This window comes from Dendrobium catenatum, unplaced genomic scaffold (assembly GCF_001605985.2).
Source record: "Dendrobium catenatum unplaced genomic scaffold, ASM160598v2 fragScaff_scaffold_34, whole genome shotgun sequence".
In the NCBI taxonomy this organism is placed as follows: domain Eukaryota; kingdom Viridiplantae; phylum Streptophyta; class Magnoliopsida; order Asparagales; family Orchidaceae; genus Dendrobium; species Dendrobium catenatum.
Genome location: NW_021318496.1, coordinates 113256 through 131066, shown reverse-complemented (window position 1 = coordinate 131066; position 17811 = coordinate 113256). Strand labels below are relative to the sequence as shown.

The following is a 17811-nucleotide window of genomic DNA, read 5'->3' as shown; positions in this document are numbered from 1 at the left end:
TTTGTTTAATTTTGAAAGGAGAAAGTAAAAGCAAAAAACTTTAAATATCATTGGTGTTTCATGTAAATTTCATGATCAAATCATAGAAAAATAATGATAGAAGACATTAAGAGCATTATAAAATGGAGAGCATGTCCGATGGTCAATTTATAAAAAAAAAAAAAAAAAACTCTTAGACATCTTGGGAATATATAACAGGGTTAAATTTATCAATATTGTTAAGAGTGATCATAATACTCTCCTTAGAAATTGATGTACTAGAATTTATGTTGAAGGATAATATATATTATTAATAAAGTGGTGAAGCATGTTCATCATTAGAATTATTGTAATATTTTGAATTTTCATTTTGTCCACTTGGAATCATTATTAAACTATCACAAGTATGGTAGAGAAAATAGCAAAATATTGTGAATATTATATTTTTAAGGACATATTTATAATATTAATAGCTTTCAAAAGAATTAATTTCCCTACAAATGCTTCACATCCACCTATACTAAAGACTACTATCGTCCCAAATAGGTCCTATGGATATATATATATATATATATAAAAGATCTTAACAAATTATACTTAATTATAGAAATAACAAACATATATTAATTTAGAAGAAACCATAATGCATAAATCAAATTTAAGGTGTTAGAGTTTATCTAAATCAAATGGGTGAAGAAGAAAAATGATGAGATATCATCAGTTCTCCCCCTCTTCCTTCACATGACCTCCTCCCCAAGCGGTTTGATGGGTTTATGAAGCCACCAATCAGCAAAGCTAACGAACCGTGCATCTTGCGAGTATGGCCACTCCTCTCTCCCATGCTTAATACATTGCGTTGCACTAGAGGTTTACACTGAACTTAAACTATTTGATTTATTGCTCGTTGACTGGACCGTGACCTCATCCATCTCTTTTTCTTGTTGCAGCCCTCTCTCTCAAGCTTGCGATGCCCTAAGTCCCGATTTAGGATTTAAATACATAGTGTTGCCTTAGTAGGCTAGGAGATGATGTGAACCATGTTGATTGAATTGATTCAGCTCAACTCCCCCTTATTTCAAGTTATTACACATTAATATATTATTCATTTTCATCTAATGATCTCATGATATAATTTTTCAGTAGGTCAATCATTTCAGAAATGCTCTTATGCGAGTATGTTTAACTTTGAAGTTTTTAAATTCTAATAAATCTCTAATAGTTAAACTAAAAGACACCTTGAAATTTGAGAATTTAACTTTATTTTTAAAGATTTTTCACAATATATTTATAAAAATATTTACGATTATACTTTCCCATTCACTCTTCCTAACCATGCTTCTTTGCTTTTATACCGTCTATATTATAATTTTTAACTGCAAAAGTTAAAACTATTTGAACTCCAACGTATCCAATTTACAAAGATCTGCCATCTTCTTATGGAAAATTAATGAAAAATTAGAAGCATATAAGTACGCATTAGGATAATTTCTCCTATTTTCTTTTTGTCTATTACTATTTTTCCTTAAAAATTGAGTGAAACCGAAGCAAGCGGTCAAAATCTTAGCGGCATGATTCCCCGTTATTTGTTTTTTTTTTAAATTTAAATGATTTCTATTTTTATTCTTTCGAAAATTCCCAATGCTTTCTTGTTTTATTATTTGTACCCGCGTGAATTAAATTTAGAAATAATGTCATTGCCATGATATAGTCATAGAGATTTAAGTATTTTACTGCTTATTTTTAGTATTTTTATTTTTTTTTCCCGTGCAATTATGCAAAAGGCCCGGTTTTTATTTCCACTTCTGCTGCCTTCACTCGAACAGTGGGAGTTGTGCGAGGGTGCTGCGGCTGAACGGGAAGGAGAAGAGAGTAGTTATAGAGAAGAGGAATAGAGTAAAGTTTTGTTTTCGTTTCAAGTTTTAACCTTCTTTGTATTTTGTTGATTTCTTCTACGCAAGAAAGTTGTTCCAGGACTCGCTTTTTGTTAGAAAGTTTCGATTTTTTTTTTGTTTTTTATTTTTTGTTAGGGATTTCTTGCAGAAAGGCTGTATCTTGGTGTTGTTTTGAAAATTTTTGCTAGATTTTTGTTTGTGCATGAAAAGTATCTTTTTTAGAAGGCAAATGAGATCATATTTTGTAAGGTTTTCCCTCCCTAATGATACTAATAAATAGCATAAACTCTTGCTAATTTTAGTTTCATCAACTTCTTTGTCTTAAAAAAAAAATCAACTTCTTTGTCTTTTGAAATGATTCCCCTCTTCACAGTGTTTTTGATATCCTAATATTTATGGGTAGTTCAGCACTATAATTTTTTTTATTTGATACTTGCTTTCTATTTTATGTTTTTAATTCTATGTTTGTCTTTCTTCCATTGACGATTTTCATAGGAGTGAATAATGGAAATTGAAAAGTACACACAAGATTTACTTCAAAGAATTCAGAAAATAGAACCAGAGAATGCCATCAAAATCTTTGGCTATCTTCTTTTGCAGCATAGCATTGAAGAAATAATGGAATACGTCTCTGGAACTGAGGAGAAGATACATTCTCTCATAGCCGAGGCAAAGTCATATTTCATGTTATCTCCCAAGTTCAAATTCCCAGATCATTTACATCCATGCTATAGCCATGCTATTTCCCTTCCATTATCTACTCCTCCAAGCATTCGAGTACCGGTACTTAATCAACATACTGTAAATCATCAGTCCCCTTTTCAAAACTTGGATCATTTTCCTCATAATGATTCTTGGACTATGGAGGAGCACTTATACCCGTCAAATTCCATTGGTGTTGATCTACCAGTCAATTTTCGCTTTCCTGGTTTTAGTTTTGGATCAAGGAGTCAGGCACTTCCGAGTGACAATTACTTTTACAAAGGTTACTGTAAGCTTGGACAAAGCTGCAAGTCTTTCCATGATCATGCCAATCCAGATTGCTTCAATACAATGTTTGGGATTAGCGTGAAAGAGTTCCCCATTGAAGATCATATGTTCTCTCCAGGGTTGATTGAGAAATTAGAGATGGAGATCACAAAGCTGTTGAGAACAAGAAGGGGTGTTCCGGTGTCTCTATCCTTATTGCCTGTATTTTATCAAGAGATGTATGGGAAACCACTTCTGCCAGAGGGTTATCTTACCGAAAGCCGACGACATGGAAAAGTTGTCTTAAGCCTAATGAAGCTTCTTGCACAATTAACAAACATTAGGCTTTTTGATAGGTACTACATAAGTTATTTCCTTTATATAAATCTATGTTTAGTAAAAAGCTTGAATTTGTTGTTTTAAGAACTTGTTTTATTGTTTGTATTGCAATTTTAGACCTCATGGACAGTATTGGGTGATATTAGATGAGGATGTTTCTAAGTACATGGAATTTATGACTGAAAGAAATGACCCTGGAAATTCTAGCTCGCATCAGATTTATCTTACTTTCCCTGCTGAAAGCACATTTACTGATGCTGATGTTCAGAATTACTTCAAGTAATTGTTTCTTCTCCTTTGGTCTCTTCTTCCTCAGTTGTGATTTCTTAGGTCACTTCAGCAAGATTTCCTTACATTGTTAATTTGATTCTTTGTATTATATCATGTATTGATCTACTTCAATATTTTGTTTTGATATAGTCAATTTGGTCCTGTCCATGATGTGAGGATCCCACACCAAGAGAAGAGGATGTTTGGTTTTGTGAGCTTCTATCATCCTCAGACAGTAAAGCAAATTTTAGAGATGGGACATCCCCATAATATATGTGGTTCTCGTGTTCTTGTCAAACCTTACATAGAAAAATCAAAATTAGTTCAGAGGTATTGTATATTTTATTGGCTGCCTATATTTTAGAACTGTCACTTTCTACAAAATTTGAAGGTTGTATGATTTGTTCACATTTTGTATGTTCTTTGGTTTATTTTTCTTACATCAATACGTGTAGCACTTTGTTTCTTTTATGGGGGATTTACATACATACCACAAAATTCTCATCTATTTACCTAGCTATATAACGCATAATTAATATATATATATATATATATATATATGTATATCATCTTAGTATTTAAACCACATCAAAGCATATGCATGAAAATGTATGCTTTATTTTAAATAAATTAATATTAGTGGGGTTTTAATAGTATGCTTTCCACTAAATAATTTGGAACTTCAAATTCAACATTGATCTTTTGGTGATGGAGATCAACACTATTTCTATTCTCTCTTTTATAAAATGGTACAATATCATCTTCATTACACTCGTAGAAATTTGTGCTATAGTTTGTTTAAATTGAATTTTTTTCTTTCTATTTTTCTTAAAAGATTTATAGGCTTATAGAAACATTAGCAAGAAATAATCAATTATATAGATGAAATTAGGTTAAGAAAAGAATCCACCAAAATAAGAAATTCAAGCCTTATTCTAGTAGAAGGAGATGTGTTCCTCAATGTTTAATTGTTATATTTATGCTGTACTTAAATAAATCGCACATTGAGCTTAGAAATAAAATTTAAAACTAGAAAGAGGAAGAGGAAGTTATTTTCAATAAAATATCTTTTTTTAGACGCTTTAGATCATCTATTTTTACACTTACTATCCTCTGGGCTAGTGAATATATTTGACATATCTAATGCTAGAAGAGCACGTGAGATCACGTTGCCCCTTCCTAAAAACAGATAAATTCAAACTCCACTATCCTGTATATTGATTAAGCCAAATTCCACTGCTTCAACAATATTTCCCATACACGCTATTTAATTTCAGCAAAATCATAGCCTCTTCAGGAATCTGGTACTAAATTGTAAACAAATAATAATGCTGCGTGCTAGAAAATTTGAGTCGGTAGAATGTATTTCAAGTCTTAACAGTGTACAAAGATTCAGCGTGAATAGATGAAAGTAGTAGGACCATAGAATTTTTTACGTGAAAAACTCGAAAAGGGAAAAAACCATAGGGTCTTGCCTAGATGCAAAATACACTATGTAGTAAGTGATGCAAAGATCCTCATTTCTTCTCCGTTGAAGAAGAGGGAGAGTACAAAAATTAAGTGTCCGTAGAAAGACAATTAATGCCTAACAACATGTTCTGATTTTTCAAACAGGAATTATAGATGTCCGCAGATAGACTTTTATATACAATAGCAAGGTTTGATTTTCTCAATAGGGATTATAGGTGTCTACAGAAGGACGTTTATACCCAACAATAGGGTTAACTCTAGTCGATATTATGGAGATGGTAGAGATTTTTTATATTGATCCCCAGTGATGGTGGTGGTTGTTGGAGGTAGTAGTTGGTGGTTGTCAGTGAAGGCGATAGCTAAAAAAAGTTGGAGAGCTCTCCCTTTCTTCCTCCTCCCTCATGTGAAGAATGAGGGTCTATTTATATGTTTTTGGGAGTGACATGCTCTATAAATATGGATAAGATCTAAAGTAAATTCGAAGTGCTCCATGAGATGATCCATATTGCTTCCCTCAATCATAGAGCTTTTGTTAAGCATTTAAGTATCTTAATGATGCCAGAATTGAGTGATCTCAGGCTCGTTGGATTTGTCTCGTCGAGTTGCTCGATTCGACTATAAACATGTCTAATTTGGAGATCATTTGGTAATTTAATTAATGCTATGAAGCTTTTAAATATACTTTAAGCCCTTGATTTGAGCACATTTAAACTCGGATTGGACTGATTTTGGTCTCATTGGGTTCGTCTTGTTGAGATGTTCACTTTGTCTGTAAGGTTGTTGAGATCGGAATTTGGATTATCCCAAATTTAATTTTCAAAGTTTTTAGTTCAAATATGCCTCGAGATTAGTGTGATCAAGGTGATTTTTGGTGACGTATCAAATATCAAAGCACCAAGCAATCATAACCTTACTTTTGAACTTAAGAACAGCCACATCTGAAATAATCAGAACCCATGCCAAACCATATGAACTAATATGATATTAAGAAATAAAATTACATCTCTCCCTCAATGCCATCATCACTAGCATGTTCTTTAATTATAGAAATAATAAATAAAATAAAATAAACCAACCAAAGAAAAGGAAAAAAAAATAAGCTGAGCTCAGATTAATGCTCGATGCAATGCTGTTGATGAGAATAAATATAAAGATTTTCATCACATTAGCCATAATCTAGAGAGAAAATGTAACAAAAAAATGATATTTATTAGTACTTTTTAAACCAAGTGTGATCATAGCATAAATTTCTAGTAGCATTAGACTAATCTCAACAAATAACGTCCTAGTTTTGAAACCTTCTCCATTCTAAACCTGCTTGTTGTGTACCAGTCGGTGTAGTCCTTCAAAACTTGCTGTCAATTTTTCATTAGTCTCCTACTTTTCCTTTCTAAACCTCGCTCATGATTTCTATCTACGTTTTTCATTATAAATTTCCTGCTGTCCTTTGTAAATCCCCAAAGCATATTAGTCATCTAATGATTGCACTTAATTGGTGCTCCTTCAATATATTCTGTAATATATACATTTTGCAGTATATTATTTCCAATTTTACTTAACCATTTTAGTCTTATAATTTTTTATAGTGATCCTTCAAGTCTTCATCATATAAGAGCATAGACATTTTACTATGTTGATCTTCTTTAATCTCAAATATCATATATTCAGGTATCAATTTTCTTATTACCAAAATCTGTTGCAGGAAATATGCTGAGAAGTTGAATGATGAGATGTATACCTCATCTGCTTCTTTTGAAATGGATAATGCTCTTAGTCCAAGTGAGTTCTAAAATGATTTATATTTCATGTTTTACTTTGTTTATGTTCATGATTATAGAGTATTAATTGGCCTTAAAAATGGTTTCATAACTCTGCATTGTTCTTTAGGGCAAAGAGCTTGTGAAAATTCCCAGTTTCATAAAAAGCAGCAGATTGAAGATTGTGAACCAGCAGTTGATCTCATGAGAAGACAACTCGAGCTGCAGCTGTGCCAAAAACCACTAACTCAACAACCCTACCTTAGAAATGGGTTGGAGGAGTCAAACTTCTTACAGGGTATTATGATTAGCTTCAAATTTTTAATTACTTCTACCATCATAATTTCATTAAAAGGCTTAGTCTAATGTCTTTTAATTCTGATTGCAGATCGTTTCAGCTCTTTAAGTATTATGTCACAAGAAAATACAGATAATGATAATAAGACCTGGCAGCCATGTAGCAACTGCAATAATCAGGACAGGTTACAAATCTTGATTTTTTTACTTCTAGCATGAAATTCTCTTGGCAAGATTTTTTTTTTTTGTATTGAGGCATTTTGTTCATAAGGCGGTTTGAGGGTTAAGCCTCAAAATTCAAAAATTGCGTAAAGTGAAAGAAATGTTAAAAAGCAAATTTCAATATAATACACAAATAATATGCTAAATGATGGCATATTAATTTTCTATTGAACTATAAAGTAAGAAATTGACATAGATATAAAAACAAATTTGTACACGACATAAAGTGGCAAGTGATCAATTGTGCGAAAATATAATTAAAATCAAAATATTACAAGAGCAAAATAACATAAAATATAGAAATTACATAAAAGTATCATATATCATCAAGTTTAACTCCTAATTCTTTCTTTCAAAATTCCCTATTCATTTAAATTTAATTCTTAAAGAAAATTGCAATAGTTTCAACAATTCTTGAAATCATATGTATTGTCATCACTAAGGAGGTCTTTATTTGAGTTTTCCTCATAACAAATTAGTCTTTCTTCTATTAGTTCTATGTGGAATTTGATTGTGTTAATCAATCGGGTTATACTGTTGCCTCGAAAAATTTTCCTTTTGTATGATGCCCTAACGTTGTGCACTTGAGCGCCCCAACGTTGTGCACCCCAGCGTCCTGGTGTTGCAAAGTTTGTTGGGAGAAGCAACAGAGAGCAGAGCGTCGCAATGCTCTAGATTCGGCACCGCAACGCTGTGGAGTGCCATTGTACTGCGGGTTTGAGCACCGCAACATCATGTTGACAGAGGCTCGAGCGTTGCAGCGCTCCAAATTGGCGCCACAATGCTACGAGGCGGTTTAAACATTTTTTTTCTCTTTTTTTCTCAAGGGTGGTGCCCCTTAGTGTTATTAACTAGTATTTCTCTTTTATTTTGAGTGTAAGAACGGTGTAAGAGAGAAGAGAAGCAAGGAGAGAGCGAGAGGAAGATAGATTTATACTTATTTTTCCCCATTTTCATAGTGGATTTCTAGTGTGGTGTGACTCCGTGGTTGTTTTCCTTATTTCAAGGTTTCCATTTTAAATCATGGTGTCCTTTTCTTTTCGCTTCATTTTTATTTTTCATGTTTGTTTCGTCGCATGATTTTACTTCCATCCCAACAGTTAGTATCAGAGCAAGGTTGTTCAGTTTAAGTGGGAGTAATGACAGACGAAGTAAGGTACAAGATTGAGAAGTTCAACCATTCAAACTTTGTATTCTGAAGGATACAAATTGAAGATTTGTCGTATTAGAAGTTGTATTTATCGTGGGAATGAATCACTAAAAAGCTGGACTTTATGACTATGGAGGAGTGGGAGGTTCTTGACCAGACTGCACTTGGTTTGATATGACTTTTACTTTTCTCATCTATTGCATTCAACATTATAAATGAGAAGACTATGGTTGATCTTGTGGCCACACTAACTAAGATGCATGAGAAGCCATCAGCTTCAAATAAAGTGTTCTTGATGAAGAAATGATTCAATATGAAGATGTTGGTGATTGACTGGCCGATTTAATTAAGAGGGAATTAAATAGTTTCCTAATCAAGAGAGCTGTTTAGGAAGGTTCTTAATCAAAGAGGAATTGTTTAGGAAAATTTTAATTATAATTGGGAGAGAATTATTTAGGACAAGAGATTTTATTTAAATTAAAAAATCTAAGCGAATTATTTAGACAAAGGGAGGAGGAATTAAGAGGGAATTGTTTAGGAAAATTTTAATTATAATTGGGAGGGAATTATTTAGGGTAAAAGATTTGATTTGAATTTAAATATGAGAGAGAATTATTATGGGAAAGGGGGTTGATTTTGGAGTGAATTAGGGGAGCCTATTTAAGGCTAACAACATGGTGCTTTTATGATTATGATGTCTTGTTTGCTGAATTTAGATTTTTCTTAAGTTGATTGGGTTCTAGTTGGTGGCTTGGGATTTGGGAGAACCGGAGCTTCCTCTCCAATTGAAGATCCAATTGTATCTTGTCCTTCTTTCATAGCTATTTTGAATAAAAAAAATGTTCTCGTGAGTTCTTTTTTTTTTTCCAATTTGTGGTTTGCTGAAATTAGATTTCAGCCATAGATTTTCATAAATTATGCATCTACTTCCTATCAAATTTGTATAAGAGCTATGTCTCGGGTTGAAATATAAGTCTTCCTCGTTGATTTTTGTTGCATTTGTTCCCTTCGTCTTTTTCATTTTTGCCGTTGGAAGACCAAATTTGCTGTTTTTGGTTATTTCTTTTGCTATTTGGAGCCTAGATCTGGGGTACCTATGACGAGAAGAAAGGTAGAAAGGGCTGTAAACGAATTGAGCCGAGTTGAGCTGAGTATGTGTGTGTTTATGTTTGAGTTCGTTTATTATCAGCTTGTTTAAGTTTGTTTTGAGCTCAATTCGAGCTTTTTTGTTTGTGTTCAAGTTATGTTCGTTTAAATTAATTGTGTTCGTGCTTATCGAGCTTTAAACAAACGAGCCTTATTGAGCTATAAATAAGCCCCCATTTCTAGATGTTCATTAACTCAACAAATAAGCCCCTTCTAACAAAAAAATACATCGAGCATGTTTGCGAACATATTCAGCGATGTTTTTTAAACTATCAAACAAGCACGTTCATGAACATGTCTAATGAGTATTCTTGAGTTAACAAATGACCCCATTCATGAACATATCTAATTAGTATTTTCGAGCTACCAAATGAGCTCATTCATGAACAAACGATTATAATTTATCTTATATTTGTTTATGAATATTTTTAACAAACAATCTAGCAAACATGAACAAATGTTTCTTGTTCATGAACAAATTCATTATATTAAAGATATAAAATAAGATGAAAGCTTCTTATCGAGCTTGTTTATGAGTTTTAAATGATTTTGTTTGTGAACATAAATGAGCCAAACATATTATTGTTCAAACATGTTTATTTTAGGATAGAGTATTTAAAAAAAATATTCAAGTTTATTTGTTTTTAATTAATTAAACGACCAAGAACGAGTTTTAATCGAACCGAGCAATGTGTAGCTCGTCGAACGCTTGATTCTTTTTGTAGCCCTAGGTAGAAGTGTTGGAAGGGAGATCAGACAATTGAAATCTGATTTGTAGAAAAGATTTCAAATTTTTAAAAAGTAAATTTCAGCCATCCATGAGAAGATCGATGAGAAGTTTGTCATCATGGAGAAGATGACGAGAAATATTTTTGAGTTCCAAACCAAAATGACGTCGTCACTAGTGGGGGGAGTTGCCGACGACCAAGGGAGTGGAGGAAACCCTAATTCGATAAGGAGAAGGGAATATCAGGAGGTGAAAATATTGAGGGAGGAAGAGGAGATGCAAGTCACTTCCAAGGATGGGAAAGGGCAAATGACTGAGATTCTTAGTGGAGTTGCAGAGTTTGGAAGAAAAAAAAGAAGATGAGGAGAAGATATAAGCACCAGATATGATTCAACCACCCCCACAAAAGTATCAATGGGTGTTCTAGGAAGTTCCGAGGTTTCCTCCGTTGCAGGAACGCGAGCATGCTATCATCTTGAAGGAAGGAGTTGCCTATCAGTGTTTGTCTGTACCGTCATTCCCAAATTCGGAACGAACAAATTGAGAGATTAATTAAGGAGATGTTGGAGGTAGGGATCATTCGACCCAATGACAGTTTCCTTTTTTCCACCTTGAGGACAATGTGACACTTTGGGTGGGGAGTATAGATGAAGCTGTTGATTTGATTGGGAGGGAATTAGGAAGTTTCTTAATCAAGATGGAGCTATTTAGAAAGGTTCTTAATCAAAGTGGAATTGTTTAGAAAAAATTTAATTATAATTGGGAGGGAATTATTTAGGGGAGATCTAATTTGAATTCAAAATCTAAGAAAGAATTATTTAGAGAAAAGGAGGAATTAAGAGGGAATTGTTTAGGTAAGTTTTAATTATAATTGAGAGAATTATTTAGAACAAGTGATCTAATTTGAATTCAAATATGAGAAGAAATTATTTAGAGAAAATAAGCTAATTTGGGATGGAATTAGGGGAGCCTATTTAAGGCTAACAATAGTGTGATTTCATGATTATGATATATTGTTTGCTGAATTTAATTTGTTCTTAGGTTGATTGGGTTCTAGTTGATGGCTAGGGATTTAGGAGAGCTGGAGCTTCCTCTTTAATTGAAGATCCAATTGTATCTTGTCCTTCTTTCATTGCTATTTTGAAGACAAATGTTCTTGTGAGTTCTTTCTTTGATTTTCCAATTTCTAGTTTGATGAAATCAGATTTCAGCCATAAGTTTTCACATATTATGCATCCACTTCCTATAAATTGGCCAACACTTTATTGGCAGAATACTTAAATAATTTGATCACTGTGATGAGTCCTTTGTGTTCAGTTGACATCAAATTTGATGATGAGGTGATAAAATTGCTGTTTTTTATTTCATTGCTAGAAAGTTGGAATGAGCTTGTTACTGCTGTGAGTAACTCTTTAGGAAGTTTAAAGCTAAACTATGAGGACATGTGGGGTTAGAGTTTAATGAAGAGGTTTGCAGGAGGGCAAACGGTGAATTTTCAAATTCTGCTATGAATGTTGAAGCAAAATGTAAGGGGATTAGAAAGAAATTCAATTAGAGGAATATTTAAATCAAAGAGAGAAAAATCTACTTCAGGCAGACGGGAAGTTGTGTTGGAGTGTGGAAAGAAGAGTCACTTGAAGAAAGGCTATACAGTTCCAAAGAAGGACTATGGTGGAGGTCAAGACAAAAATCACTCTACAACTATATCTACAGAAGAGTTTCCGTAAGATTCTTTGATTTTATCTCTTGATAATTATGAATTTTGAGTTATAGATTCAGGTGCTTCTTTTCATGCAAGTCCTAACAAGGAAGCATTCAAGAACTATACTCAAGGTGATTTAGGTAAAATTTATTTGGGAGACAACAAACTTTGCAGCATTGTTGAATATGAAGATGTTTATATTAGAATGTCATATGGGTAAATTTGGAGACTCAAGAATGTTAGGCATGTTTCTTGTTTGAAGATGAGTTTAATTTCTATGAGTCAGCTTGCAAACTCAGGCTATGCGACATCATTTATAGGAGATTCGTGAAAGGTGACAAAAGAGGCTATGGTTATAACTCATAGCAGTATTAAATTCACCCTATATGTTATCAAACAAAAATCAGATTTTATTGGACTAGCTGATTTAGATGTTGATGGAGGTTTTTGCATCAAGGCTTGGCCGTATGAATAAGAAATGTATGCATTCATTTCTTACTAGAGGAAAGCTTCTTGATTTAAAATCAATAAATTAAAAATTTTGTGAAGACTGTGTATATGGCAAGCAACATAGGGTGAGTTTTTCAAATACTGATTCAAAGGTTAAGTCAAAGAATTTGGAGTTAGTGCATATTGATGTACGAGGTCTTGCTCTAGTTACTTCTATAGTAGGATCTTTGTATTTTGTCATATTTATTAATGACCACAGTAGAAATGTATGGGTATACTTTTAAAACATAAGTGAGATGTTTTCAAAAAGTTGAAGGCCATGATTAAGAATTAGATAAATTTGAAATCAAGTGTCTTAGATTAAATAATGGTGGTGAGTATCTTGATAAGAAGTTCAAGTAGTATTGTGCTTTGAATGAGATTAAACATGAGTTCACTGTTTCAAATAAATCATAGTAGACTGGTGTTACAGAGCACATGAATAGAACTATAATTAAACATGCCAGGAGCATGAGGTTACATGTTGGTCTACCCAAGCAGTTATGGATAGAGACAGTGAATACTACAATTTATCTGATCAATCGCTGTCTTTCAGTTCCTCTGAATTAGAGGTAACCTGAGAAAGCCTGGAGTGGAAATGAGATAAGTTTATCTCACCTTAAAGTTTTTGGTTGTTCATCTTATATTTATATTGATGCAAGATCTAAGAATAAACTTGATTCAAAATCTATGAAGTGTACATTTGTTGGATATAACTCTGATTAATTTGGCTACAAATTCTAAGATTATTACAATTAGGAATTCATCAGAAGTAGGGATATCAAATTCAATGAAAATAAAATATAAGAATAGAAATGAGACTCTTGAAGATTCTTTCAAATATGTTGAGATAGATGATGTTGATGATGATCATCATTAAGAAGCAAAAGATGATAAAGCACAGAGAGTACCTCAGACTCCTGCTACTGAAATTAGGAGATCCACTAGAATCTCAAGATCAATACAAATGTATTCTCCTTCCTTATACTATATATTGCTGACATATATTGGTGAATCAGAGTGCTATGATGAGGCCATTCAAGTTGATGATTCAAAGAAGTGAGAGCAAGCCATGGATGATGAGATATGTTTACTTGAGTTGAATCAGACTTGGGATTTGACTGAGCTACAAAATGGCAAAAGAGCATTGCAGAATAAGTGAGTTTATAGTCTAAAAGAAGAATCTGATGGTAGCAAGCGCTACAAGGCCAGACTTTTAGTTAAATGTTTTCAGTAGAAGAAATGAGTGAACTTCATTGAAATTTTCTCTCCACTGGTGAAGATGACTATAATTAGAGTTGTATTGAGCATGATAGCAGTGGAGGATTTACATCTATAGCAGATTAATGTAAATATGACATTTCTTCATGGTAACCTTTATGAAGAGTTGTACATGGTGCAAACTCAGGGATATATGGTCAAATGTAATAAAGATATGATATGTAGGCTCAGGAAGAGCTTATATGGGTTGAAGTAGGCATCAAAGCAGTGGTATAGGATATTTGATAAGTTTATGTCAGATAATGGGTACAAGAAGTGTCAGGTAGATCATTGTTATTTTTCAAACAAGTTAATAACTATTGTATTCTGCTTTTATATGTGGATGACATGCTGATTGTAGGGTCAGATACGAAGAAGATAAAATATTTAAATGAATTGTTATCAAAGGAGTTTGAAATGAAAGATCTGTATCCAACAAAAAAAAATCTTGATATGAGAATCACTAGGGATAGAAGTGGAGATATATCAAAGTTGTCTCAGGCAGAATATGTTGAAAAGGTGCTTCAAAGATTCAACATGAGAGATGCAAAGTTAGTTTGCACTCCCTTGGGTAGTCATTTTCAACTATTCAAGCAACAATCGCCTAGATCTAAAGCAGAGCAAGAATTAATGGGGAGTTCATACGCTTCAGCAGTTGGAAGTTTAATGTATGCTATGATCTGTCTGAGATATGATATAAGATATGCAATGGGAGTAGCCAACAAATTTATGAGTAACCCATACAAACTCTATTAGGAGGCGGTTAAGTGGATTCTCAGGTACTTTAGAGAATCAGTTGACAAAGCTCTTTGCTTTTGATGTGCATGGAGTGATCTACAGGGATATATAGATTCTGATTTTGATGGTAGGAGCACAACATGTTATATCTTCACTTTGGGAAATACTGCAGTGAGTTGGATTTTCAAGTTATTGAAGATTATTGTGCTCTCAACCACAGAAGCTGAGCATATTGATATCACCGAGTCTAGCAAACAGATGATTTGGTTGCAAAATTTATTGACAGAACTCGGCAAGGGGCAAAGAAATGAGAAGTTGTATAGTGACAACATGAGTGCTATTCATCTAGCCAAGAATGCTGCATTCCATGCCAGAACGAAGCACATCCATCTTTGTTATCATTTCATCAGGTTACTTTTGGAAGATGATCAATTATCTTTGGAGAAGATACACATGATCGAAAATTTTATATACATGCTAACGAAGACGTTAACAGTTGATAAAGTAAAGCTATGTGTAGCTTCAGTTGGTTTATATGGAGGATGAGAGCAAGGGTGAGTGATGGGGACATCGGAGCTTGGAAAGTCTATCAGAGATGTGGCCTTCGATTTACTGCCACGATTGAGTCTATGTACTTCTGAGTCATATTATGTATTTGTCTTTTATTATTTTATGTTGTATTTGTTTTATTAGTTTTTCTGCTTTTACCCCTTACTTAAGGGAGGTCATCTGTAAGCCTAGAGGGCATTGTAGTCTTTTTATTTTGAGTCATTTGTACGAGGCTATATATAGCCATCTTGTTTTCTTTTCATGCTAATGAATGAATGAATGATTAAAAAAATTTCCATTGTTTGAGTTCTTTGTGAGATCTTGAGAGTGCATGGGAGAGAAACCCCTAGGAGAGGGAAATCGGATCACCCACCAACCTTGGAGACGATCGAGTTCGTGGTTCTTCTTCACTATCTCTTTGTTCCCCTTCCTTCATCCCCTAGTTGCCGGCCTAAGGCCATCCCAACCCCTAAGCCGCCGGTCACTTAAATTCCCCACCACCACCCGCCGCCTAGACCCAATCCCACCCCCATCCATGGCCAACCTCCACCGCCAGCCCACCCCTTGGCTTTTCCCCCATCTCCACTAGCCGCCAAGTCTTTCCTAAATTAGATTTCATAATTTTGGTAACTCTATTAATGATCAAATTTAAATCAATTTGAATTTGAAATAGTTACCTTATTTATAACTTATTTTAGGAAAATTACTAAATCAACTCCTATTTAAATTTTGAATTAAGATGGGATGTGATCTTTCTTTCCAAACTTAATTTAATAATTTAAGTAAGCATTGAATGCCTCAGTAAACCCCTCACTCACTCTATAATTTGGCCTAAACGTAGTGACCGCACTTTCGTTTTTCTTTTCGTTTAAATAGCTAATAGTCTTAATTGTTCTTGTTCTTTTGAAAATCGTGCAATTTCTTAATGCATTCATTTAAAAGCATTGTAGTCCTGCATCAGTGAGCCGCACCACACCACCCTGGTTGGGCCTGAATTTTTTTTCTTCTTCCATACAACTCCTCGGCATTGTGTACCCAAGTTCCTTCGATGCTATGTTCTTAAGCACCTTGGTGCTGTAAATTTTGCTGGGAGAAGAAACAGAGAGTGGAGCGTCGTAGAGCTCTAGATTCGGCATTGTAGCGCTGCGGATTTGAGTGCCACATCATCATGTTGGCAGAGACTTGAGTGCCACAACGCTCCAAATTGGCGGGCTAGATAGATTTTCTTTCTCGTTTTTTTCAAGGGTGGCGTCCCTTGGTGTTATTAACTAGTTTTTTATTTTTATTTTTGAGTGTGAGAACGGTGTAAAAGAGAAGAGAAGCAAGGAGAGCGAGAAAGAAGAGAAATATATACTTATTTCTCCTCATTTTCATAATGGATTTCTTGGGGTGGTGTGGTGCGGCTTCGTGGTTTTTTTCTCAATTTTGGATTTTTTCACGTTAAATCCTTATGTCATTTTTATTTTTCTTCTTTGTTTCGTCGCGTGGTTTTACTTCCATCCCCAACATCTCCTACTTTATCCTGTGGAGTCCAATGCTTGACAATTCGCTTCTTCATTTATTTATTTCATCTTCATCTTTCATAAATATTTTTTATCAATATAAAGATTAGTGTGATACTCCAAACTTTTTAAAGGATGCGGTGGTGGTGTGCGACTTTCAATTGATCTCTGATGGCGGCTACGACAGTGGTGGTTGCGGCGAAGGCGGCAGGTCTAGAGAAAGTTGTTGCGGTTTTGGGGTGCATGAATGCATGATTGATTCGTGGCTTTAGTTTAGGATATAAGTAAGTTTTAATATATATATATAGGGTGAAGTGTATGCCTCACACTAGCAAGGCGAGGCACACTTCAAGGTTGGTCTCAACCAAGCTGAGGTGCAAGTCTCATAAAAAAGCTTGAGGCGCAAGCCTCAAGGCCTTTTTTATATTGAATTGCGGTGAGGCGGGCCTCAATTTGAGCCTCATATTGCGTAATTTTAAACAATTGTTATTTCAACTGTTCACTAAGGTCTCATTGGTTGTTTCTAGATTAAAAACATTTTTTTGACAAATGACTATGTCATTTTCACTCATTTTTCGCACGAAAATGAAATCATTACATTTGAAGGGATTTTTAGGAGTATTTTCAGAAGATATTGATTTCTATTCAACCAAATGATGAAATCTTACAAATTTCATTACTTTCAAAACCTTTTTTCTGACTTAAAGTACCACATAAGCCCCAATTTACATTGTTTTTGTATGTCAATGCACTATCAGTATTGAAACCTGTTTCTCTTATCTTATATTTTATGTTGTCGGATTTGCAGCCTAATTCAACTACCAGAGAACCCTTTTGCTTCTCCCAGATTTTGATCTGACAACCTTTACAAGTCTTATAGAGAAAGCCTACAACAAAGAACTTTATACAGCTACAGTTCTCTGATACAAATAACAGAAGTTCCAAAAGTTGAAAGGAAGTTTGATACAGAAACTTGCAAATCAGACAATATACGTAACAGTATTATCACAGAGCTAAACTCTTGTGATGCTTAGAAGAGTAGACTTTTTATTATATTTGTTTGGCTATTTACAAATTACTGGACCTAAAGTTTTTTGTAGCTTACTTGCATATATCAGCAACTAGTTCTGAGAAGAAATCATACAATACTGAATCTAATTTTATTGATGATGCGGGCTATAATCTTTCATGTCATTTTAAGCTTCGTTTGAGACAGCTTTCCTACTGCTTTTTAAAACAATTTTTTAGTATAAAAATTTTAATTTTTAAACTAAAAAACTGTTCCAAATGAAGCCTTAATCATTTTATTGAAAGCTGAATGCTTGATTTTAATTCTCTTTGATCATTTTGGTT

The 17811-nt window shown here is 33.8% G+C and overlaps 1 protein-coding gene across 2 annotated transcripts; it reads left to right on the top strand.

Moving 5' to 3' along the window:
• The first annotated feature begins 1679 nt into the window (after nt 1-1679).
• LOC110099656 (zinc finger CCCH domain-containing protein 54-like) lies at nt 1680-17637 on the top strand. 2 transcript variants are annotated; one of them, XM_020826871.2, is made up of 8 exons: nt 1680-1872; nt 2472-3196; nt 3297-3458; nt 3600-3779; nt 6622-6698; nt 6807-6974; nt 7065-7158; nt 17267-17637. In XM_020826871.2, exons 2-8 carry the CDS (start codon nt 2490-2492, stop codon nt 17310-17312), a joined length of 1434 nt encoding a protein of 477 aa, XP_020682530.1. In that variant the 5' UTR covers nt 1680-1872; nt 2472-2489; the 3' UTR covers nt 17313-17637. The 2 variants fall into 2 exon arrangements, with proteins under 2 accessions (XP_020682530.1, XP_028549162.1); XM_028693329.1 differs by having other exon boundaries at nt 1683-1872; nt 2367-3196.
• Nucleotides 17638-17811: the final 174 nt, after the last annotated feature.

Bases quoted from the DNA above. Each gene is read 5' to 3' on its own strand.
- LOC110099656 (XM_028693329.1), top strand. From the start codon at position 2,376: ATGGAAATTGAAAAGTACACACAAGATTTACTTCAAAGAATTCAGAAA. The intron at 3,197-3,296 runs GTACTACATAAG...TTGCAATTTTAG, and splicing joins AACATTAGGCTTTTTGATAG to ACCTCATGGACAGTATTGGG. The intron at 7,159-17,266 runs GTTACAAATCTT...TCGGATTTGCAG, and splicing joins AACTGCAATAATCAGGACAG to CCTAATTCAACTACCAGAGA.